The following is a 13,900-nucleotide window of genomic DNA, read 5'->3' on the forward strand; positions in this document are numbered from 1 at the left end:
GAAACCTGAGAACTGAACACTGAAATAAATTATTTATTTATTATTTCAGTGCATCCCTAACATTTACAGAATAAATTCCTCAACGCACATCAAAAAATAAATGTGACTTATGTAAGATATTTGTATTTGTAGTGATTCGTCAATTTAGCTCAAAGGAATTATTAATTAATTTATAGGGAATTCGAAAGAGTCACTTATTACAACCGAGCAAATGACTCGTTCGCGGTTCATTTGAACTGGCTGTAACTATCAACTCTGCAACGGATATAAATATCCGAACTATAGTGAAACACTATAGTTAGCAAGGTAACTTAGATCGAAGTTCAAGACAATAAATTCGTAAGCACATAACACAAGTAACACTTCTCTTTAAAATTACAAACGAGACTTTATTGATTATTCTAACACATAAAACTAATATCTAACACAAACACACGCACACACATTCATACGAGTTGCAGAAAGAAAGAGTGAGAGAGGAAAGAGTGAGTTTTAAGAGATGAGATGATGAAATCCCAAGTTTCTATGCACTTATAAGACACAACCTGAATGAACCACCAATCATTAGTTTAACCCTTTTATCGTTTCTTAGGTTATTAAATCTGTATCAAATACACCAGTTCAGCTTAAGAGTCTGGAGGCAGTACTTGCTTGTCTTTGCTTTTGGGGATTCCCTTTTGTTGCGTGAAAGGGGTTTTCCCGGTCCGTTCATTGGCTGGTCTCCTCGTGCCTGATGTCTGGGGCGGCCAGTCACGTGGTGTGCTGGCGGAATGAAAGTCTTTGTTTGAAGCTGGCTTTGCAGAAGAAACGTGGATCGAAATCTTGTCGCAAAACTTAACTTAGAACCGAGACTCACAACGGAAAAGAAAGGAAACTAAGAAAAGAAAGGAAATTGAGACGAGAGTAGATGATGGCTTGAATGAAGTTGTTTAACCCATGTTCTTCTGATCTTGATTTGGGTTCTTTCGTCTGCGCGTTTACATGGTTACTAGACGGTCTTAGATCTTCATCTCCCGCTGCATTTTTGGTTCTGCACTTGTTGAGAGCTCTTCTTGAGCGAGAACACAGAGATAGAGCAGCACAGAGAGCGAGAGCACAGAGAGAGCGAGCACTGTTTCGGGTCTAAGATTTTAAACTCAAAAGTTTGTCCCACCTCCTGAAGAGATCGGACCAATTAGACACTGGCTTTATTTGTCTCATCGTAAATCATGCGTTATCTGGGATCTCCTTACTCTCCACGCTCTAGCAGAGAGTACAGAGGCCACAGTTTAGACATCATTACTATTATAGGAATACGAAACATTTTACACAGATTTCAATCAAGCCATCTTTTGAATCACGAGCATACGATCCTACTGATATGAAACACAACACACTTTCATTCAAACATCTAACAGTTATAACCATTAAATGACTTACATGGGATATAACCAAGTGTAGACACATATACACATATACTAGGTTGTAGACAACAAAGAATTATGTACGATAGTCTGATTATAGGTCAGTCAAGAATTGTTCTGGGATGAGTTTTATGCATTTTGATATGTACAAATATGTCTTTTTGGTGTGTAAAGTTTATGGGGTTTAGACATTCCAATCTGAGGTCATGGATAGTTCCTGCTGACGTCTGTTTTGTTCATCTCCTTGGTCCTTAAGAAAGACGGGGTCTGTTAGTCGCAGGGGTCATGTGACCTCTTGTTAGGGCCCTGAGCAGTACCATCTTCTGAACCGATCCGTCTTGCAAAACTATCAAACGTTGACAACGTTCTTCCTTAAAGTTAACCAATAAAAGTCTTTGGTTAGCAGACTTTCTGGAGACTGTGAATGATTCATGGCTCTGGGTTGGGTAATTTGAATCTGGAATGTGAGGACTCTTGTGTGAGACCTTGGTCTCTGTCTTTCTCTTAACCAATCAGTATTTTGGCAACAAAGCTAGCATTGACCAGTTATTTCGTTAGTGCTGGGGGTCAGACCGGCCAAATAGTCAGACCGGTGATGCCTGGACCTGATGGCAAGATTGATGACGATCATGAGACGTTCTGAACAAATGCCTGAAATGCATTTGCCCCCATTCTGAAATGCCTGAGCAAAGTGTGTTATCAAAGTTTTTCTGTTAACTATCTCTCAGAACTGTCTTATACGGCTGAGTTCCCAAACAGAGATAACATGACCGTGTTTATTGCGTTTCGTCTGCGCGCTGCACGAGACTTATGTAAATAAGTATAATCTTGTTTATAGTTTACAGACTATAGACTCTGGTTATTAATAGCCCTCCATTTGGTTGGTCTCTGTGTAAATCACAAAGTCATAATCCTGACTGATGATATTATTCTTACTGACAAGATTTTTTTTATTTTCTACTACTGTAAACTTTTCCTTGATCAACCCCAGTGGACTTTAGAGGTCCATAACTAAAGAAAGAAACAATTTTTTTTGTGTGTGATTATTTATTGTAGTGTACAATAAACCTGTAAATAGTACCATATAATCATTACCATGTAATCAAAAAATATATACAAAATGTTGTGTCATATGATGTGTAAGTGACGTCAGATGTCTGTTTTCATGTGTTTGCTCCACTGTATGTTGTTGTGCTGTATCATTCCACTGTACTGTATTGTACTGTATCCCTGATAAAAAAGATGTTTGGTTGATGACTAATAAATTACCAAGTAAATTTTATCAGACAAATCATCCAACCATCTATTCTCCAAATTGATTGTTCTATGTAGGGTCACAGGGATGCTGAAGCCTATCCCAGTGTCCCGGGCCAAATTTAAAAAAATCATTGCAACACAAAATAACACAAAATGTTTGATTAATTTGATTAGATATATATAAAAAAGTTATGATAGTATGAGTACAAGCAACCTACTTTGTATAAATCATTTTTTAGTAAAAAAGAAAAGAAAAAAAGAATCATAAAAGCCTGCAGTTTACATATTCTATTATCAATGAAGCCTATCCCAGTGTCCCAGGCCAAATTAACAAATCATTGCAACACAAAATAACACAAAATGTTTGATTAGTTTGATTAGATATACTGTATATATAAAAAGTTATGATAGTATGAGTACAATACAATACAAGACAATCATGTGACATTCAAAATTTCTATTATCAATAGGACAAAAAACATGCAAAATGCAGGAACACAAACCCTAAAACCATATTCTTGTGTGTGTGTGCACAAATTCTGTTGTTTTCTCTCACGGTTTGATTTTAAGATAGTTTCTCAAATGCATTGTGAAGTTGCTGGGAAGTCCTCGTCTGATAAATTCTTCCTGGAGCTGAAACATGGGATTTATTTTCTGTGAGATATTTTTGAGCTAAATATATTACAAAATTACAAAAATCTGTAAATAATAATAATTATTATTATTATTATTTCTGTCAGGACCACTAACGTCAAATACGATTGACAATTGGCATACAGTAAGGATTGGTGGTATGGTTCTGTTCTGGGCAAGAACTCCCTGCGCATCCATGCAGCCGAGCCTGGATAAGAGCAGGGAGAGCAGCAATAACCCCCCTTAGGGTAAACAGAACAGAACCCATAATTCGAGAATTTAGTCTGAGGGGAATCAGAATGTCAAATCCTGACTGGACAAGAGGAGGAGCTGGGGATGGAGGAGGGTAATTCGCTCTTGAGAAACGCAATAGCTGTTGATAACACTAAAGGATCTTATATACAGTATGCATACAGTGATGGCGTCTTATTCCGTGGATCAGCTGAGAGTCAGCTGATGCGAGCTTGACTAACGTGACCTGCCAGAACTGATGCTATGCTTGATTATTATTATGCTGTTGTTGTGAAGTTGTTCTAAAGAAATATATTTATTTTGCATGTGTTTTTTGTTTCTTCTTGTGCAACAAAAACTAAAAGCATTATGAGTGTTTTGAACTGTTTCTCACCTGTATAATCACAAGCTCTTCAATCTGAGACTCTGACAGATTTTCCAGACTTCTAAGTTTCACTCTCAGTCCCATCACTGATCAGTAAAAAAACAAAAAAAGAACACTGGTCAGTGGTGCATGAATACAAACAATACAATCCGGTAATGTTGATGTATATTGAAAAACACTAATTTTGGACTGAAAACAGCACATATCTCCACAAACATACCATATACATCTGAATTGATGGGTCAATATGATGATCATCATGTTCACCAGAAAGCAAATAGAAGACAGAGCTAGCATTAGCATAAAAGTTTGTGAATTACACAAATAACAATGGCATATTAACATAAATTTGCTTGTTTTTTCCCCTGATGCTTATTATTTTATTTCATTACAGAAAGTACATTTGCTTACCACTGTAACAGAAGAAAGGCAAACTGGCAAAGCATCCTTCATCTGTCCACTGACCAAAGTATTTTAAAGACACAGCTGTGCAGTGTTGAGCTCCCCGCTGTCCTGGGACATTTGCACCATTATCTGGTTGTGCATCAACACCTGGAGTATTTGGCAGCCAATATGTGAAGGAAGAGTTGCTCTGATCTGACCACAGTCTGTTTCTGCGCAGACCAATCCATACATAATGACCAGAATAATAACCATAACCAGAATAATAACGTGTAACATTCAGTATCTGTTGACGCTCTGTCTCATTTCTCACACTGGCCAGTTCAGTGTATTTCTCTCTGCAGTAGCTCTGAGCTCCAGCCCAGGTCCTTCCCACAGTTACCAAAACATAATTCTGAGAGGCGTTTTCTCTACCTAAGATAAAACAATTTAGTGGATGTAAATCAGTCAGTTTATTTGTTATTTGTCAAATTTATAGCTATATAATAAAATACATTTTGAAAACAAAAAACATTACTAATTAGCCTAATCAAAGAATGAAAAAAATTTCTGAAGAAATGAAAAAGAAGAATTTCCTTTTTCTCTCAAGAATTTTGGGTTTAAATGTGGAAGAAAAATATTGAACACTTCAAGATCTTTCAGGAATGAAAATCCCTTCTTTGACAAATCAAAAAAGCATCTCAAAGCAAAAGAAGATATATATATATATACACACACACATACATTTTTTACTTGTAATGTCTTACCATTGTAGCAAACAAATGTAGAATTACTTTCACATGATAAATCAAACCAGTTTCCATTATAATCCATGTAAACACACAGTTTATTCGCTCCATTACTGGGTTCATGATACCAGCTCCTGAAATCTCTCTCTCCTTCCTGATAGAAATCATTGTTTTCCAATGACCATCTCCAGCTGTTCACATCATCATACAGTCCAATCCAGGCTGAACCATTGTAACTCCCATTAACTGTGTTAATCAGACTGTTCATTTCCTCCATGTTATCAATGGTGGCCAGATCAGTGTAATTCTCTCTGCAGTGTCTCTGAGCTTCAGTCCAGGTCTTAGACTCATTCACAAAGTGATACTGATGGGATGATGCAAATGCTGGCAAGGTGGGAAAAAAGGGTAAGGATAGAAGTTAAAAAGTTACTTTAAGTGCATCATTAAGATTACTTGTAAGGACATTTTGGATTTGGAATTAATGAAATTTTGTAGAATGTTTGTAGACTAAATAAGAGGATCCACATATATATTTTTACATACTTTGGTAACACTTTACAATAAAGTGCCATTAGTTATGTCATATTTGCAGTAAGTAACATTTGTTAACATCAATGTATTCATCTTTGTTAACGTTAGTTTCATATAGAACTATATGTAACTAATGTTAACATAGATCAATACATTAATGCTAGCTCAGGTTCATTAAAAAATATTTTTTTATAATAATATGTTTTTTTAATAAATGTTGAAATTAAGATTAACTAAGATTAATAAATGCTTTAGAAATATTTTTCATAGTTCATGTTTACTAATGTAGTTAACTAATGTTAACAAATTGAATCTTTTTGTTAAAGCTACACTGTGTAGGATTTTCTCCCATCTAGCGGTTAAATTGTTTATGACTACCAACTGAACATTACTTTCTAGCCCCTCCCATTCCGAGGGTGTTTTAACTCCTACGGTGGCCGTATTATTTCAAATCTGCCGGCAGTCGCGAGTAATCTCCCCCTCGCATTCGTCACAGTACCACTGAGTGTCAAAACGCGAAAGGCGAAGCTTGAATTTCCAGGTATGTCCCTCTTTGGCTAATGTATTTTCAAGATGGAGGCGCAACATGGCTGCCGCCATTCGAGCGACTCGCTCGTATGTATTCTAAATGGCAGATTCTACACTTATGAGAATACTTGATTAGTTGGTAGAAGTAATTACACATTAACGAGCACATATCATTTTGAAAGAACAAAGTGTTTTTTGCTAAGAATCAACTTAAAAAATTACACAGTGTAGCTTTAAGTGTTACACATATTTTTTGCAAAATATGATGAAAAAATAAATTTGTAAATCAATTCAAGTCTGCCAGAGAGTGGTGTACACTTAAAAGTCAACCTTGTGCATTTCTTAACAGAGGTGCACGTAATACTCACTACTGTAGCAAATGAAAGGTAATGCAATATTGCAGTTTTCATCTGTCCAGTTCCCAGAGTCACTAAATGACACTGCAGTGCAGTATTCACTGTTTCCAGCATTATCTGGCTGTCCTGTCCTCCAGTTACTGAATGAAGAGTTGCTCTGATCTGACCAAGATCTGGTCCTGTACAGTCCAATCCAAATATAGGGATAATACTGAAATAAAGACTGAAGTTTGTGGTTTTCAGTCTCATTCCTGATACTGACGAGGTCTGTGTGATGTTCTCTGCAGTAACGCTGAGCTTCAGTCCAGGTTTTGGACTGGGAAACAAACACGTAACTTGTACTAGCATTCACTCTTCCTGTGGGGAATATATGTGTATGTGATATATCCATGGTATCATAAATATATTGTTCTAAAAACTTTAAAAAGTCAACAGGAGTTCTCACCATCATAGCAAATAAATGGAAATGTAGAGTTACAAGGGTTTTCACGCCATACTTCCCAATAATATGACATGTACACACACAGACTCTGTCCACCTGAGTTCACTGGTTGCTGGACATACCAGCTTTCAAATCCTCCTAAAGTTGCATTATCCAGAGACCATTTCCAACTGTTCAGATCATAGAGTCCAATCCAAGCTTTGCCATAGTAAGTCCTACGTACTGTTTTATAGAGCCTGTTCATTTCCTCCATGTTATCAATGGTGGCCAGATCAGTGTAATTCTGTCTGCAGTGTCTCTGAGCTTCAGTCCAGGTCTTGGATTCATTTACAAAGTGATACTGATGGGTGCATGAAGATTGTGTACAGGTTCCTGTAAGTTTAAAATAAACAGAGAAATACATTGATTATTCTTTACAATCACCAATATATCATGAAACTATTAAAATGGTTTTATTGTGGAGGTCTTTCCAAATGTAATTCAAAAATATATATGTATATTGTCACCACCATGTCATGGATTGTCTGCACCTGTGCTCGTTTGTCCCTAATTAATTTACCTCACACCAGTTAGTTTCCTTCTGTGTATTTATACTCCCTGTTCTGTTCAGTCCTTGCAGGTTCTCATTTGTGTTAGGTGTGGTTGTGCCTGTTCGGTCTGTATTAGTTTAAATGAACATTGTTGTACCTTCATCTAGGGATGGGAAAATGAAGCTTCATGAAGCACTGAGGCTTTCCCTTGATTCTTCCGGGAAAAGATTTGAAACATCAAGAGTGTCGAAAACAGCGCCATCTTGTGGCAGGTAAAATTTATGGCAGCCATAAACCCGAGTGCGCAGCGCCGTTGTTTTATCTTTTAAGCACAAATAAAAACCTGATGATGTTAAATGTTCAGTTTTCTGATAATATAATTCACATATTAAATTGTGGCAATAAATTAAATGTTGAGCAGCTTGATGCAAGTAAATGGTGGTCTAATTATTTTATGGTTTCTATGTTGTTTATATAGAGCTGGTAAGTCCCGCCCATCCGTAAAACCCCAAGTGGACCTCTAGGTTGAAAAATCGTCAATGCAAGTGAATGTGAGAAAATAATTATTTTTTGGTCCCGTTTGAATTGTGCCATGAATGTGAACATATGTTGTCCGTGAATTTTTTATATAATTTTTCATGTTACGAGTTTGACAGTATATTGTATGATTCTTTGGCTAGCAGTTGTGGAAAAGACATAATGAGAAAGACTACATGTCGCCTATGTGACGTCACCCCATAACACATTTTCCCTCCACTTGTCAAATCACGGTGCTAATGCTGCGATAATCTATGGAGACAGATCGAGATGCCTGTGTGTTTTGTACCCAAATGTCACCATTCAAACCAAATGGGCTGTTCTTTCTTCATATTCCCGTCTGATGTAAAAACTAGTTGTAGTCCACAAAGTGCTCTCACACAAAGTCTAACCGTATCAAACTTCTACCCGCTAAATTGTAGCATTCTTCACACGAAAAATTATATTAAAAATTTGCAGACAACATATGTTCACATTCATGGCAAAATTCGAACGAGACCAGAAAATAATTTTTTTCTCAAAATTCACTTGCAATGACGATTTTTCAACCTAGAGGTCCAGTGGGCTTAGCGGAAGGGGCGGGACTTACCAGCTCTATACATAGTTCCCACATGACGTCACAACATACGGGCATTTGCCGACCCGGCGCCATTTCTGAGGGCAGAACACAACATTCTTACAATGCAGAACATGAGAAGAAGAAGCTGAAATGGAAATTTTGTGATTAAAAAGTGAAAATGGTCATCTCCTGCTGGGTCAATGGATGTTCCAATCGTGCCGGAGGTTCAGTTAAATTTAGTTTTTTAGCATTTGCCGACCCGGTGCCATTTCTGTGGGCAGAACAATAGTAGAAGAAGCTGAAGCGAGTTAATTTCGTGATAAAAAGTGAAAATGGTGATCTCCTGCTGGGTCAATGGATGTTTAAATCGTGTCGGAGGTTCAGTTAAATTTGGATTTTACAGTATACCCATCATTAGACTTCATGAATGTGAGAAGACTAACGTTAAGCTTTTGTCAGAACAACGACGGAGGTTATGGCTGGCGAGGATAAACAGGAAAGAAACTCCCTCAAAACACGCAAGAATTTGTTGTTTTTTATTGCGAGTGTACACAAATATAAGTTAACACTTTGCAGTTTGAATTATGTCCTGTATGTACAAAATGACGAGATATTAAAAACATACAAAAACAACATTGTTTCCACTGTTCGATCGCGCCCGCGACTCTCTCACTCTCACACACACACATTCCAGCACGGCAATCTCAGATTATGTCCCTAAAGAACCCGCGTATAAAGTAGTTCCGCATTACATTAATTAATTTGCACGCGAGTTTTATTTATTTTCATACCGTGTATATTACCGTGTATATTCATATTCATGCACATATTTCCAGGCTCGGAATTGCTCACATGTATTAAAACTCCTAGCCAATACCAGATAATGATACACATGATAATACTGTATCTGCTGCATAATCAGTGCTCAGTGCTTCCTTTGTTAGCGCATACGGATCCACACCATTTATGACTGAAATTTTCGCATTGTACCTCTCTCTGTCTTGTGTTAATAGAGTCTCTTTATAATCTCTGTCACTTTGTCTCTTCATGATTTTCGTAACATTATAAATGGAAAGAAATATTCGAAATTTGCTTGTAAAACTCATAGACAGTATGGTAAAACATTGTAAACACAGCAGCTTTTGCCCTCAAAGATGGCGTCTCCGGGGAGGTCACGTGACATTAATTGGCCTGTGGGAACTATGTATAGCAGAATATATGATCATGTAGCATAGGCTATAGACTTATTAATAAAAAAATAAAAAAATGGTAAATGGAAAAAAGTAAAAAAAAGTAAATGGACTTAAACATCCAAAAACCTGTAGAGCAGTGGTCTGGGTTCAAACACTCTGACTGCAAAGAAAGTGACGCTTCGTTTTTCGTTGATCACGTGATTCTCTGAAAACAGTGCATGCTCCGGCACGGAGCTTCATGAGAAATTGCGCTGCGTACTCGATACGATACGCGCTTTGAAGCTTCAGTGTCATATGTAACATCTTTGTCTCGTGCCTTCAACGACCACCAACACCGTTACATGTATATTATATTAACTGGAAAAACAGCTTTTGCATGCTGCAAATTAAAATATTCAAATTATGTGGTAAGTTGTTTCAAAATCTTTATAAAATATAATATAAATAATATAAAAAAATATTCAAAGTAAATATATATACATTGACTTCTAATGCCACTTTCTGTAATGTCTATTCAATTTTTGGTTTAAAAGTTAAATTAACTGACGTAAAAAGAAGAGGGAAAAAAAGAGAAAAAAATAAACTCACTGTTGTAGCAGATGAAAGGCATGCTGGATAAGCAGTTCTCATCAGTCCATCGGCCTAAATGGCTGAATGATACTGCAGTACATTGCTGAGAGAACCATAGGCCATTAATATATTGACCATTATCTGGTTGCTGTGAAGAATATGGAATTTGTGGTCTCCAATCTTCATATTTGGTAATCTGACCGTTTGACCAAACCCTGTTTCTGTACAAGCCGATCCAGACTCCTCCACCTGCTCTCTCAAGGATCCTCTGGTTCTCAGTCTGATTTATCACATTGGCGAGATCTGTGTAATGATCTCTGCAGTATCTACGAGCCTCTGACCAGGTTTTACTGTCATAGATTCCAACGTATCTCTGTGTGGCGTTCACTCTACCTGTGATTTTGAAATATACAACACATTTCATAGACGCACAGAAATACTCAAACAACAACAACAACAACAACAACAAAAAAGTCCTTACCATCATAGCAAACGAATTGCAGTGTGTTGTCACATGATATATCATACCATTTGCCATCAGAATCCATGTAAACACACAGTTCTTTCCCACCATAGTTGTCCGGTTGATGATACCAGTTCCTGAAATCTCTCTCTCCTTCCTGATAGAAATCATTGTTTTCCAATGACCATCTCCAGCTGTTCACATCATCATACAGTCCAATCCAGGCTGAACCATTGTAACTCCCATTAACTGTGTTAATCAGACTGTTCATTTCCTCCATGTTATCAATGGTGGCCAGATCAGTGTAATTCTCTCTGCAGTGTCTCTGAGCTTCAGTCCAGGTCTTGGATTTATTCACAAAGTGATACTGATGGGATGATGATGCTAATGTTGGCAAGGTGGGAAAAAAGGGTAAGGATAAAAGTTAAAAAGTTACTTTAAGTGCATCATTAAGATTACTTGTAAGGACATTTTGGATTTGGAATTTATGAACTTTTGTAGAATGTTTGTAGACTAAATAAGAGGATCCACATATATATTTTTTTACATACTTTGGTAACACTTTACAATAAAGTGCCATTAGTTATGTCATGTTTGCAGTAAGTAACATTTGTTAACATTAATGTATTGATCTTTGTTAACGTTAGTCACATCTAGAACTATATGTAACTAACGTTAATCAATACATTAATGCTAGCTCAGGTTCATTTTTTTTTTTTTTTTAGAATATGTTTTTTTTAATAAATGTTGAAATAAACATTAACTAAGATTAATAAATGCTTTAGAAGTATTTTTCATAGTTCATGTTTACTAATGTAGTTAACTAATGTTAACAAATGGAATCTTTTTGTAAAGTGTTACACATATTTTCGAAAAATATGATGAAAAAATAAATCTGGCAATGTTGAATAACATTTCTAAATAATTTCTAAATCAATTATAGTCTGTCTGCCAGAGAGTGGTGTACACTTAAAAGTCAACCTTGTGCATTTCTTAACAGAGGTGCACGTAATACTCACCACTGTAGCAAATGAAAGGTAATGCAGTATTGCAGTTTTCATCTGTCCAGTTCCCAGAGTCACTAAATGACACTGCAGTGCAGTATTCACTGTTTCCAGCATTATCTGGCTGTCCTGTCCTCCAGTTACTGAATGAAGAGTTGCTCTGATCTGACCAAGATCTGGTTCTGTACAGTCCAATCCAAAAATAGGAATCATACTGAAATAAAGACTGAAGTTTGAGGTTTTCAGTCTCATTCCTGATACTGATGAGGTCTGTGTGATTTTCTCTGCAGTAACTCTGAGCCTCAGTCCAGGTTTTGGACATGTAAACCTGAACATAACTAGCACTGGCATTCTGTCTTCCTAAAACATTTAAGTACATCAATGAGCATTAGTGAGAGCTGATTATTTCAGAATGATGAAACATAATCACATTTTTTCATTGTCCTTAATGAAACTGCTCACCATCATAGCAGATAAAAGGATGTGTATTGGAGCAGGTTGATGTATACCATCTCCCACTATACATTGACACACACAAACTTTGTCCTCCATAATTGTTTTGTCCTTGGTTATACCAGTTCCTGAAGTCTTTCCGTCCTTCGTTGAAGAAATCACTGTCCTCTAGAGTCCAGTTCCAACTATTCAGATCATCATAGAGTCCAATCCAGGCCAAATCAATGGAATCGTCATTCACTGTGTTCAATAACTGGACCGTCTGTAGTTCATTCTCAATGAAGGCCAGATCAGTGTATTTATCTCTACAGTATCTCTGAGCTTCTGCCCAAGTCTTGGATTCATTCACAAAGACATACTGAGGGACACTCAAGGTGAAGGTGATAAAACCTGTTAAAGACCAGTTTAAGAAAACAAGGACCAAATGGGTCAGTGTACTCTATTCTGTATTCTGACTGTATTCTCTAATAGTGTACTCTAACTCAAAATAGTAAAATAATAATAATAATAATAATAATTACTGCATTATCAGTCGCCAGAAAAATGCTAAATCACATTCTTATACAAAAATGTCAATTTATGATTTTGATGATAAAATATTTAATGGAATTCTGTTACCTGATAATAGAAGCAATGGAAACATAGCTGTGGAAACATATTAAGCACATATAAAACCTGTGATAAATTAAACAATCAAATAAATCATTTGTTCTATTTTCACTATTTATTACTTTAATGTTTCAAATGTCAGGACGACAGTTTACCTTTTGATTTGAAGTCTCTTCTTTTCTCTTGCTCTTGCTGCTTCTGTTTTAGATTTCCTGACTGTCTTAATATTTATAGTGTTTGCTAAATATGGGTGGATCACTTTTATAAACTCATGCGACACAAATAAACCTGTTGAGGCACATAGGTGCCATTATAGATGTACTCTATGAGAACCTTCCACATGTTGTTGTTACATGAAACTAGTGCTTGAAAACAACCGTTGTCCCATCTTTTTGAACTTGTGAGTGCAGATGTCTTGGTTGGTTTGTGGACATAATATATCAACAAAATATGTGATGCACTACAACACTAAGCTATGGAAATATATTTTAATGTTTGATAAAACTGCACACAGTGTCAAAGCATTTCTCATTATCATTTTTAAACCAAAAAGCAAAAGAACAAAATTAAATGTCTAAATACCCAAAAACTCAAGACTAAAAATGTTTTGATCAAGGCGAAGAACATGTGCAAAAAGAGCCTATGCCTGAATTCACAGTAAGCCTATTCATCAAACAGTAGAAAGAACAACATGCAACATTCACTTGACACACTTTGTCAACAATACTTAAAAGTTTGGTTATAGTACAAAAAAAAAAAAACCTAAAACAATGTGTAACAAAAACCAAACCATCATCCAGGAATGCTGTCCATCCCACTTAATGGACTGGTTTTATGGAATGCATCGTAAAGTTGCCGGGAAGACCTCACCTTATAAATTCTTTCTGGAGATGAAATGTGATTTGTTGTAACATCCCATCAATCGTCTCAAGTTGTTAGTTTCATTGTTTTGTCTGTTTAATGATGTGATTAAATGTTTGATGTTGAGTGATGCATGTTGATCCAATATCATTAAACAGAAAAGAACACCAAAAATACATTATACAATAAGAGTTTATTTCATTTCATTCAGTTATCAAGTTAACA

At 36.3% G+C, this 13,900-nt stretch overlaps 1 protein-coding gene across 1 annotated transcript; it reads right to left on the minus strand.

The window, feature by feature from the left end:
- Positions 1–2,437: 2,437 nt before the first annotated feature.
- LOC311097818 (macrophage mannose receptor 1-like) lies at positions 2,438–13,012 on the minus strand. The gene is made up of 12 exons (XM_084137695.1): positions 12,970–13,012; positions 12,824–12,850; positions 12,215–12,595; positions 11,768–12,112; positions 10,767–11,132; positions 10,304–10,678; positions 6,900–7,268; positions 6,467–6,811; positions 5,058–5,423; positions 4,311–4,725; positions 3,919–3,995; positions 2,438–3,293 (listed from the first exon to the last, which is right to left on the minus strand). Exons 2-11 carry the CDS (start codon positions 12,846–12,848, stop codon positions 3,971–3,973), a joined length of 3,012 nt encoding a protein of 1,003 aa, XP_083993821.1. The 5' UTR covers positions 12,849–12,850; positions 12,970–13,012; the 3' UTR covers positions 2,438–3,293; positions 3,919–3,970.
- Positions 13,013–13,900: the final 888 nt, after the last annotated feature.

Source organism: Abramis brama (genome assembly GCF_963993115.1).
Source record: "Abramis brama genome assembly, chromosome: 15".
Lineage (NCBI taxonomy): Eukaryota > Metazoa > Chordata > Actinopteri > Cypriniformes > Leuciscidae > Abramis > Abramis brama.